The sequence below is a fragment of the Geotrypetes seraphini genome, chromosome 10 (genome assembly GCF_902459505.1).
Source record: "Geotrypetes seraphini chromosome 10, aGeoSer1.1, whole genome shotgun sequence".
NCBI lineage: Eukaryota > Metazoa > Chordata > Amphibia > Gymnophiona > Dermophiidae > Geotrypetes > Geotrypetes seraphini.
In genome coordinates, this window is record NC_047093.1 from 6,241,989 (window position 1) to 6,254,576 (window position 12,588).

The window sequence follows — 12,588 nt, forward strand, 5'->3', positions numbered from 1 at the left end:
ACTGAAAGGAATCGACAAAATAGAGCAGGAAAAAAAATTATTTACAATGTCCAATGTGATACGGACAAGAGGACATGGACTGAAGCTAAAAGGGGACAAGTCCAGGACAAATATCAGGAAGTTCTGCTTCACGCAACGAGTGGTGGACACCTGGAATGGTCTCCCAGAGGAGGTTATTGCGGAATCCACCGTTCTAGGATTTAAAAGCAAACTAGACGCACATCTCCTTACGAGAGGCATAGAGGGATATGGGTGACTAAAATTACACCAGGTGTACACCTGGCTGGGCCTTGGTGTGTGCGGATTGCCGGACTTGATAGACCGAAGGTCTGATCTGGAGATGGTGGTTCTTATGTTCTTATGAATAGCAAGATTCCGGAATCCCAGAGAGTAGCAACATTCCAGAGCTGAGATTGTGACATGGACTGAAGCTAAGGGGGGACAAGTCCAGGAAGTTCTGCTTCACGCAACGAGTGGTGGACACCTGGAATGCTCTCCCAGAGGAGGTTATTGCGGAATCCACCGTTCTAGGATTTAAAAGCAAACTAGATGCACATCTCCTTACGAGAGGCATAGAGGGATATGGGTGACTAAAATTACGCCAGGTGTACACCTGGCTGGGCCTCCGCGTGTGCGGATCGCCAGACTTGATGGAACAAAGGTCTGATCCGGAGATGGCAGTTCTTATGTTCAAAGATTAAATAAACTTGGAAAAAATCAGCATAGATCTGGTGAGCTGCCAGGCACTCTTAGTCCCTACGAAGGCTCTGTCCCTTACATAACTTTTTTTTTGCTAACAGAAAGCCCTGCAGGTGGATGAGATAAATTGGCAGAACACTGATTTTTCTTCCTGTTGCTGCTGACATCTGAACATCTCTACTGAGAGCTGGAGATTGTTGAAAGAGGATTTTGGAAGGAGCCATGATAGAGCAATTAGGTGGGAAAATCTGCGTCTTTATAGGCCTCCTCCCTCTCTAAGAATTTTCACAGGCTGTGTCTCCCGTACAGGGAACCAATCTTGCTCTGAGCATCAGAACATGCAAGCTGAAGGCAATTTCATACTGTCAGCCCACTTCTCAAGTGTTTCCTATTACCATGTTAGCCTGGCTCTGACTGGCCAGCAGGGGCTAAACTGACATATTTTTGTGCTCATGGATGTTACCAAGTCCATGGTTGATAAGAGAAACAGAAAGATATGGATTGAATCGTGCCAATCCATACAACTACCGGTGTATGAAAAGAAAGAAAGAGATTGTCATTGTAGAGTATTTGCTTAATGAGAAACAAGTTAAGCTTTCATGGGCCACATTAATAAGTGCTTTCCAATCTTTGCTTCTTGCCCTCCATGAACCATTGCAGAATACTGAAAATTAGAACTCTAGGTTTTCACATGCAAAGAATTGCTTCTGTCATTTTTAGGATTTATGTGGTGCAGATATCATGTGAAAATGACCCAGAAAAGCCCCTGCTCTATTTCTCGTGAACGAGTGGACAGGACCTGCCACAGCTGCTTGTCATCCAAGTTCGGCTCAGGTACACTCAAAGGAGTACTTCATGCCAGACCTAAAAGAAATGTTGCATAATCCCTCCTAATGGAGGTAATTAAAAATAAGGCAGATTTCGGAAACGCATGAGGAGAGTGGGAGCTACATGACAGCAATGCAGGTTCACCCGCCACATCGCAGATGGTGTGAAAGACAAGCTGGGTCCAAGAATGACACCGTCCTTCTTCACAGCATCTGGCAAGCATTACAGGTGCCAAAGATCTCCCTAATTAACATACCAATTTCTATGGAGTAGCACTGTCCTTCTCATAGCCTCATTGCTAGCCTGCATTTACAAAAGATGAGCATCTTGCATCTGAATTGTGCTGCTGTCATAGCCTTCACCCATGAGGATAATCATGTTTGTGTACCGGTAGCATCATAGGAAAAAAAAAATATTCTCAAAGCAGGGTATGGCTGAGGGGAGATAGGATTGAAGTCTACAAAATCCTGAGTGGAGTAGAACGGGTGGGTACAAGTGGATCAATTTTTCACTCCGTCAAAAATTACAAAGACTAGGGGACACTCGATGAAGCTACAGGGAAATACTTTTAAAACCAATAGGAGGAAAATTTTTTCACTCAGAGAATAGTTAAGATCTGGAACGCATTGCCAGAGGATGTGGTAAGAGCAGATAGCGTAGCTGGTTTTAAGAAAGGTTTGGACAAGTTCCTGGAGGAAAAGTCCATAGTCTGTTATTGAGAGACATGGGGGAAGCCACTGCTTGCCCTGGATCGGTAGCATGGAATGTTGCTACTCTTTGGGATTCTAGAATCTTGTTACTCTCTGGAATTCCGGAATCTTGCTATTCTTTGAGATTCTGTATGGAATGTACTAGTGACCTGGATTGGCCACCGTGCGAACGGGCTACTGGGCTTGATGGACCATTGGGCTATTCTTATGTTCTTATCTATAGCTTGTAAACTAACACACATTACTGGGCCAGTAACATACACACCCAACCTGCAGTAGCTCTCTGCATCAGCTGCAGGATTTGTGGAAAGCACTGAATAGGACTTCCAGGGACAAGTGGCAAATTTGAAGCCTAATAGTCAAGAAATTCAGCCAGTGGCTTTGCTTCCTGTTGGTAACTTCTGTGGTGAACACAGAGAGGCAAGGATCGGCAGTGTTTTACAAGGAGGTGAAAGCAACAGATCTTTTTTTTTAAACACTCTTTATTCTTTCTGCGCTTGGAGTAGAAACAAGAAAAGCCTACAGTGACCACATTTTGCCCTGGCAATGGGCATAAATTAGAAGGAGCAGGTAAGACCACATGTACATTCTAGCAGAAAATCTGTCCACACATGGAAGTAGAATTTATGGGACAAAAAAATTTGGATTTTTCCAGATGTTATAAAGGTGACTCAAGATCACAGAAAACAATTTTTGGCAACGCGGGAAGAAACAGTTAAAATGGGAGCAAATTTCTTGTTAAACTGTCCCTGTGTCAAATTAAATATGCTGGACTTGAATACGTGTTCTTTGCACCAGAACAGCTTTGGAATTTTCTGGACACAAAAAAGTTAAGAATATATGAACTCAGGCTGTGAAGGAATGTAGGCCGGAATGATCCACGTGAAGCCGTTTTCTAAGATTTAATTTCTGTTGTAAAGAGATCTCCTTATCTCTCCCAGCAATAACAATTGTGGTCTAAGGAGGAGCTTAGAATCATTTAAAAATTGTTCATATGATTTATTTTTTTTTCTATTTCATTATCCTTAGGGCTCCTTTTACAAAGTGTGCTTAGCACACGCTAAAATGCCACGCACACTAGCTGCTAAAATGCCACGCGCACTAGCTGCTAAAATGCCACGCGCACTAGCTGCTAAAATGCCACGCGCACTAGCTGCTAAAATGCCACGCGCACTAGCTGCTAAAATGCCACATGCACTAGTTGCTAAAATGCCACATGCACTAGTTGCTAAAATGCCACATGCACTAGTTGCTAAAATGCCACATGCACTAGCTGCTAAAATGCCACACGCACTAGTTGCTAAAATGCCACGCGCACTAGCTGCTAAAATGCCACGTGCACTAGCTGCTAAAATGCCACACGCACTAGCTGCTAAAATGCCACGTGCACTAGCTGCTAAAATGCCAAGCGCACTAGCTGCTAAAATGCCACGCGCACTAGCTGCTAAAATGCCACACGCACTAGCTGCTAAAATGCCAAGCGCACTAGCTGCTAAAATGCCACGCGCACTAGCTGCTAAAATGCCACGTGCACTAGCTGCTAAAATGCCACGTGCACTAGCTGCTAAAATGCCAAGAACACTAGCTGCTAAAATGCCACGCGCACTAGCTGCTAAAATGCCACGTGCACTAGCGGCTAAAATGCCATGTGCACTAGCTGCTAAAATGCCACACGCACTAGCTGCTAAAATGCCACGCGCACTAGCTGCTAAAATGCCACACGCACTAGCTGCTAAAATGCCACGCGCACTAGCTGCTAAAATGCCACGCGCACTAGCTGCTAAAATGCCACGTGCACTAGCTGCTACTGCCTCCTCTTGAGCAGGCGGTAGTTTCTCGGGTAGCGTGCGTTAAAAACTGATTCAAAACACAGCTGTCCGCCTAATTTTCGGCCTGAACAAATGGGAACACATCACCCCCTTCTACCACCAACTGCACTGGCTACCCTTCGAATCCCGAGTCCTCTTCAAGTTCGCCTGCATCTGTTACAAGACAGTATTTGGTCTCTCACCAAAATACCTCTCCCCACATTTCAACATGTATTGCACCAACAAGAAATCCCGCAGAATCCAGTTGTTTACCTTCCCCTCCATAAAATCATGCCAGCTCAAAAGATTCATCGACAAAACCTTCGCCTTCCAGGCGGCCAAGCTGAACCCTTGGCTAGCCCAAATGATGCTAGAGGCCCCGACCTACCTAGACTTCAGAAAACTTCTCAAAACACACCTCTTCCGCGAACAAGACCCTTAATCCTCACCCCCCGCATACACTCCAACCCCCCCACCCCCACATCCCTCTCCCCCCCCTCCTCTGGTTTCCCACACCCTCCATTTTATCTTCTCACCCAACTACGATAAACCTGTGCTAAAACTACTTTGCTTCCTTCCACGCTACCTGCAATTCCGACAAAATTTTTGTAAATCCGGGTTCAGACCGGATCCTAATGTAATGGATGTAAACCGCCTAGAACTCTTTGGGTATGGCGGGATATAAGAACATAATAATAATAATAATAATAATAATAGTGCATATTTGTAAAAGGAGCCCTTAGTTTTTATTAAGCACCTGATTGTTTCTTTAAAATCATATGATGTTCTTTGACATTTGATACTCTGATTTACTGTAACAAGTGGATCCTTGTAATTATTTTTGAAATGCAAATAAATAAATATTTTTTTTTAAACAGGAAGTAGAGCGAGTGTCTCCAGGCATTTACTGAATATAAGTCAATCCGAATATAAGTCGAGACCCCCATTTTTCACCCATAAAGGAGGAAAAATGTCGGGCGGCTTAATATTCAAGTGCCCTGCCAAGCACTGCACACAGCCCCCTTCTCTCCCTCCCAGGCTCACCACCCTGTCTCCCCTCCCTGCCCTGTCCATCGTGAATTTGCAGGATCCATTCTACAAGCCACTCAGCAAAGAGCAGCAATGGAGGCGTCAAGGCGCGTTTCTGCTCGGTACCACTCAGAGGCTGAAGCCAGAACTTGCAGCAGCGACCGACCGACCGAGATAGCAGTGGGGCAGGAGTGCAGAAAGCTCACAGGGTGCAGAGCCTGGCGGCCCAGTGGAGGCCTACAATAAGTCTGGGAGGGGATTGGGTGGGCGCTGGCCCGAACATAAAGTCCCAGTTTATATTCAAATGTATACGGTATCTGCTCCTAGTTCATGCCCCGATGCAGCCCATTACTACTGCAAAACATGGCCACATTAGGCTTTTCTTGTTTCTACTCCAAGCGCTGAAAGAATAAAGAGTGTTTTTGAAAAAGATCTGCTGCCTTCACCTCCTTGACTAACTTCTGTGGTACTTGTGCTAAAGGAGAAGTCTAGCTTTCCTCCATCTGGTCCTTCTTCTACCACTTATCAGTGTCAAGACCCCACAGCAAAATGACAGCTCTCCAGTCTGCAACAAACTGCCCAGAGCCAGGATCCTCTTGTATCTGTTAATTATTCACTATACAAAGACAAAAAAATCTATGGGAAACAACATCGTTAATTAAATTCTACCAGCGCAAAGAAATACTCAAAGAAAATAAATCAATAATTATTACAAATAATGAGGTGTTCAATTCATTCCATTTGTGATTTGCCTTTCCATAAATTCAAGGTGGACTGACTTGCTTGAACTGATTATGCCATGACAGCCAGTGTTGAAACGATAATCATATAAGGAAACTGTTTAGATAAATCTCTCTTATGCATCCTTTTAGGCTTATTTTTTATAGCCAGCCCATGTATTGATTTGGTTTTCTTTCATCTCTTTAACTTGCTAATATGTAGAAATAAAACAAAGCCATAAAGGAAGCAAAATCCTACCTTTTTTATTGGACTAACTTAATGTCGTTTCTGATTCGCTTTCGACTGTAACCCCTTCGTTTCAGAAGTTGCTGCCTTATTCTCTGTTAATCAGTGACTCTTTCCCAGTGTTATATGCCTTGTACAGAGCCACATTTGCTGTCAGTGCTCTATCAGCCTGGTGCTACTGTTACTACTGCTGAAAAGTTCTCAGCTCAACCAAGAAGAGAATGCTGTGGAGCCAGGAAACTTACAAGTTATTCCATACTTTTCTTGACACTTTGTTTCAATTATATGAAATTAAACGAAAAGTATGGAATAACTTGTAAATTTCCTGGCTTCACATCATTCTCTTCTTGGTTGGTCTGAGAATTTTTCAGCAGCCCCTCGTATTGTGATGTCATAATGCCTCATTCCACCAATGCCTAAGAGCCAACCTCATCAGTGATGTCACAATGGCTTGGTTTCCCTCTACTTGGGCCCATTTACTCAATGCATTTGCCTCATAGAAGTGAAAAGTATCCAGAAAAGTGTGGAATAACTTGCAAGTTTCATGGCTCCACATCATTCTCTTCTTGGTTGGGCTGAGCACTTTTCAGCGGCCCCTCATACTACTATTTACCATTTCTATGGTGCTAAAAGCGACATCCCCCTACCCCTCTTGTTTTATCCTTTCCCTCTTCCCTTCCTTTTATTTTTATTTACACAATGTAATTAAAATCTCCCTCCCTCCCCCCCATCCCTCTCATCTCCAACCTGTCTTAATTTTGACCTTGTCCTGGCCTGAATCCCCCCTATTTTTATTTCAATTTATTTATTTTTTAAGCTATTTTAATTTTGATTATTGTAAACCGACCAGATACTTTTGACTGTTGGTATATCAAACTATAAATAAACTTGAACTTGAAACATTTGACATGTAATAGACAGTCCCTTCTCTGAAGAGCTTACAATCTAGTTTGGACAGACAGAGAGAACATGTAGGGGAGTTCTTGCAGAAAGAATGATAGGAAGAACATAGGTAATTTTGCAAAGAGTGGGAGTTAGGAGGTATCTGCAAATTTTAAACACAGACAGGTGGTAACAGCAATGTACACATTTTCCAAACAAAGCCAAAAATGCCAGCACATATCTGTGGCTGTTGTCCTGCACATAAATATCAGCATCGCAAACCAGAAGAGCAGATGTGTGCTGGCACTTTCATTTTCTTTAGGAATGCACCCAAGAAGCCCCCCAGCCTCTGAACCTCTGTGTGTGTGTGTATGCATCCAGCAGGCATTCCTCAATTATTATTCAAGTTCTTGTATGTCCTTAGCTTTGTAGAAGAAACAAACTCAACGCCAGAAATGTGCTTCTATTGTCATTCCTTCCAGCCCTAACAGCATTTTGTACCAGTAATTGGGATTATTTTTCCTCATGTGCACCACTTTGCACTTGCCTATATCTCTCCTGCCGCAATGGTGATCGCCCACCCCCCTACGAACCATGGCACTTTGGGGTGAGCATCGTGGCAGGGCATCTCCCCTGCCGGCGATCCTCACCCTGAAGTGCCGCGCTTCAGAGAGGGGTGGGCGATCACCATCGCGGCAGGAGAGATGAGCCATCTCTCCTGCAGCGATCAGCCCTCCCCCTTGACTTTACCGAGAGGATGGTGGATGCCTGGAATGCGCTCCCAAGAGAGGTGGTGGAGAGGAAAACGGTGACGGAGTTCAAAGAAGCTTTTGAAGAAAACAGAGGATCTAGAATCAGGAAATAATATTAACTATTGAACTAAGGCAGGTACTGGGCACACTTGCACGGTCTGTGTCCATATATGGCCGTTTGGTGGAGGATGGGCTGGGGAGGGCTTCATTGGCTGGGAGGGTGTAGATGGGCTGGAGTAGGTTTTGACGGAGATGGAACCCAAGCGCAGAACCGGGTAGAGCTTTGGATTCTTGCCCAGAAATAGCTAAGAAGAAAAAAAATTTATCTTTAACGTTTTATTGAAGAAATGCAACAAATACATAATAATGTAACACAGTAAAATAGTCATTACATTTAAATTGACCATATTAACTTCTAATAAATGTTTATCATTCCTTCACAATAAATTTTTAAACAGGACTTATTCATAGATTTTGTTTAGAATTATAGGAGTTTTGATTGAGCACAATTAAACAATGTTTTACCATGAATTCAAGTGCAAAGAACATCCTCCTACATCACATTTTTCATTTGCATAAACATTTTATCATTCCTCCAACAGGTAGGGAGGGAAATTGGAATGATTTTGATATATATATATGAAGTAATAAGGGGGGATATAGGAAAGAAAAAATTTAAATTGAATCAAGTTGGGCAGACTGGATGGACCATTCGGGTCTCTATCTGCCGTCATCTACTATGTTGGATGCCACAGTGATTGGCCATGTTTTCTTGATGTATACATTAGACTAGGAAGAGGCCAGACTTGGGCGTTCAAGGCTGACGTCGTTTCGTCGCGTGCCATAGCACGCGGCCCAAGCTTCGGCCGAGCGCGAGGCGCTTGGTGGGGCACGTGAGCGCCATCGGCGGCCAGGGATTGGCCGGCGCCGCGACGGCCCCTCCCCCGGGCCTCGCGCGTCGCGTGTCCCCGACGGCGGCCCGTAGCGCGCAACGCATGCTGGGAGCCCGCAATATGGCGTCCTCCGTGGTGCTGCGCTGAGGGGCTTCGCGTCGCGCTCCCCAGCCGTGAAGTGTCGCAGAGGCCCCGCCGCACCATGCGGGCCCGACTCGGGCTCGCTCCGCTGCCGCCACCGAGCCACCGGACGCGGGGCTGAGAGGAGCCGCCGCCGCCGCCATGGAGCTGCTGGACCCGCCGTCCCCGGCCCTGGGGCTGGGCGAGGAGGACGAAGCGGACCTCGGCGACTGGAACCTGCCGCTCGCCTTCATGAAGAAGAGGCATTGCGAGAAGATTGAGGGCTCCAAGTCCCTGGCGCAGAGCTGGCGAATGAAGGACCGGGTGAGTCGCCAGAGGCCACTTGCTCCACACAAAATGGACTCTAGTGTCAAGAAATGGAGCCAGACTGGACGGGACTGGACTGGACTTGCAGGGCCGCAATCCAGTCCAGGATTTCCCTGATAAATATGCATGAGATCTATGTGCATGCGTTGCTTTCAATGCATATTCATTGGGGAAATCCTGAAACCCCAACTGGATTGCGGCCCTCGACGAGGGACTTTAAGACCCCTGACATATAGGTCAAGGGTGGGCACCTCCGGTTCTTGAGGGCCGCAATCCAGTCGGGGTTTCAGGATTTCCCCAACGAATATGCATGAGATGTGTGCATGCACTACTTTCAATTGGGGAAATCCTGAAACCCTGACTGGATTGCGGCCCTCAAAAAGGGACTTTGAGACCCCTGGCATATAGGTCAGGGGTGGGCACCTCCGGTCCTTGAGGGCCACAATCCAGTCGGGGTTTCAGGATTTCCCCGATGAATATGCATGAGATCTATGTGCATGCGTTGCTTTCAATGCATATTCATTGGGGAAATCCTGAAACCCCAACTGGATTGCGGCCCTCGATGAGGGACTTTGAGACCCCTGGCATATAGGTCAGGGGTGGGCACCTCCGGTCCTCGAGGGCCACAATCCAGTCGGTTGTTCAGGATTTCTCCGATGAATATGCATGGGATCTATGTGCATGTGCTGCTTTCAATGCATATTCATTGGGGAAATCCTGAAACCCCAACTGGATTGCGGCCCTCGATGAGGGACTTTAAGACCCCTGACATATAGGTCAAGGGTGGGCACCTCCGGTTCTTGAGGGCCGCAATCCAGTCGGGGTTTCAGGATTTCCCCAATGAATATGCATGAGATCTGTGTGCATGCGCTGCTTTCAATTCAGGAAATCCTGAAACCCCTGACTGGATTGCGGCCCTCGAGGGGAGACTTTGAGACCCTTGGCATATAGGTCAAGGTTGGGCACCTCCGGTCCTCGAGGGCCGCAATCCAGTTGGGGTTTCAGGATTTCCCCAATGAATAAGCATGAGATCTATGTGCATGCACTGTTTTCAGTGCATATTCATTGGGGAAATCTTGAAACCCCGACTGGATTGCGGCCCTCGAGGGGGGACTTTGAGACCCTTGGCATATAGGTCAGGGGTGGGCACATCTGGTCCTTGAGGGCCGCAATCCAGTTGGGGTTTCAGGATTTCCCCAATGAATAAGCATGAGATCTATGTGCATGCACTGTTTTCAATGCATATTCATTGGGGAAATCTTGAAACCCCGACTGGATTGCGGCCCTCAAGGACCAAAGGTGACTATCCCTGACCTATATGCCAGGGTCCTCAAAGTCCCTCTTTGAGGGCTGCAATCCAGCAGGGGTTTCAGGATTTCCCCGATTAATATGCATGAGATCTATGTGCATGCGCTGCTTTCAATTGGGGAAATCCTGAAACCCCGACTGGATTGCGGCCCTCAAGGACCGGAGGTGCCTACCCCTGACCTATATGCCAGGGATCTCAAAGTCCCTCCTTGAGGGCTGCAATCCAGTCATGGTTTCAGGATTTCCCCAATGAATATGCATGAGATCTGTGTGCATGCGCTGCTTTCAATTGGGGAAATCCTGAAACCCTGACTGGATTGCGGCCCTCAAGGACCGGAGGTGCCTACCCCTGACCTATATGCCATGGATCTCAAAGTCCCTCTTTGAGGGCTGCAATCCAGTCGGGGTTTCAGGATTTCCCCGATTAATATGCATGAGATCTATGTGCATGTGCTGCTTTCAATTGGGGAAATCCTGAAACCCCGACTGGATTGCGGCCCTCAAAGACCGGAGGTGCCTACCTCTGACCTATATGCCGGGGATCTCAAAGTCCCTCCTTGAGGGCTGCAATCCAGTCAGGGTTTCAGGATTTCCCCAATAAATATGCATGAGATCTGTGTGCATGCGCTGCTTTCAATTGGGGAAATCCTGAAACCCCGACTGGTTGGCGGCCCTTGAGGAGGGACTTTGAGACCCCTGGACTAGAGGAACCTTGATTTTTCTATCTTATGGGCTTATTATTTAGTTAAGCAGTGGTCTCAAACTCACCGTCCAAGGGACTATTTTGAGGCCCTCGGTATTGAAAAGAATGATTCTTTAGGGAAAACCTGTGCCTTAAGTGTCCGCTGTGACCTCAAGTGAGCGCTTTCCTCCATCTCTACGCGATTGTCAGGTGGCATGGAGAGGACAATCGCGTACAGACGCAGGAAAGTGCTCGCCTGAGGTCACAGCAGTGAGGTGGGCAACGTTCCAGATAGAATGCACAGCTTGGATAAAAGGGGGGAAAGATTTCAATATAAAATTGTAACTATTTGAGGCTTGGGTGGATGGGGATCAGACAGAGTTTGTGAGACGGGAACGGGGACAAACTTTGTCATTCCGTAGGTGCCACATTCACTAATATAAACATCATAAAATATATTATGTTTGATATCAAAATGAGTTAATCAAATTATCTGTGAAATAAGAAATTTAAGCATAACATACGATTTAACTCTATTGGGAGCTGGAGTTGGCACATTTTCACTGACTCTGACTGTATAGTAACCCAAAAATTGCTTCCAACGCAACAGTCTTGGTGAGCAATGTAGAATAAATAGGATCTTTTGTATACTTAGGAGGTCTTTTACTAAGGCGCCGATTTAGCCAAGTACTCCCTATGCCTAACAAATACCAACCGAGTACCCCTGGCCAAACTCCGCCCCTGACTCCACCCCATAATAATAATACTAATTGTAAAGCAATTTATTCCATCCATTTTTGATATACACACAATATAATCTTATTAATACATAATGGTAACCACAAAATTAAAAAAAAACTACAAAAAACCAAAGCACACTGTACGCAGAGAAAATGTTAATTATCATTTATAGTCAGGTTTTTTTTAAAGATATCAAAGCAGATGACTTTAAAATATGCAATGTCACCTCAGTAACAACTATAGAAAAATAGACAAATACAGTATAGCGCAAAATATAGACAGCAGATATAAATTCTCAAAACTGAACATTTTGATCACTAAATTGAAAATAAAACTATTTTTCCACCTTTGTTATCAGATGATTTCATGAGTCTCTGGTTGCATCTCTCGCTCTCTCTCTCAAGCCTTTCCCCAGCGATTGGCTTGTCTGGACCTTCTCTCCGACGTCAGAATTGACGTCGGGGGAAAGCTTGTGGGCTGGCGGTGTGCAGTCGCTGTTTGCGCCCTTCCCTTCCTGCAGTTGCGGCGGCGGCCAGGGAGCAGCAGCGGTGGGGGCAGGTGGCGGTCATCTATATGCTTTCTACATTGTACCCGGATAGGTAGCCAAGTGGAGACAAAATCTCAGATTTACATTTGAAAATCACTCTTTCACTCCCCCAAACTAAAACCCACTGCAGGGAATGTCTCTTTAATTCGGCTGGCAGCATATGCCAGACCAAGCAGAGGAGGAAAATAGAACTATCTGAAAATCTTGTGTGTAAATGGGATTCTCTTACGTGTTTAATGTACAGTGCTGTATACATCTAACAGTGCTATAGAAATTAGTAGTAAATGGCTTTGATA

General features: G+C 45.7%; 1 protein-coding gene across 3 annotated transcripts in view; it reads left to right on the top strand.

The window, feature by feature from the left end:
* Positions 1-8,645: 8,645 nt before the first annotated feature.
* Positions 8,646-12,588, top strand: part of RPTOR (regulatory associated protein of MTOR complex 1) — a 496,675-nt gene continuing 492,732 nt past the window's right edge. For 2 of the 3 annotated variants that reach the window (XM_033960072.1, XM_033960073.1), the window contains exon 1: positions 8,647-9,011. In XM_033960072.1, coding sequence (XP_033815963.1) covers positions 8,850-9,011 — 162 coding nt within the window. In that variant the 5' untranslated portion in view covers positions 8,647-8,849. Of the gene's footprint in view, positions 9,012-12,588 lie in introns of all 3 variants that reach the window. The other variant, XM_033960074.1, reaches the window with a different exon arrangement.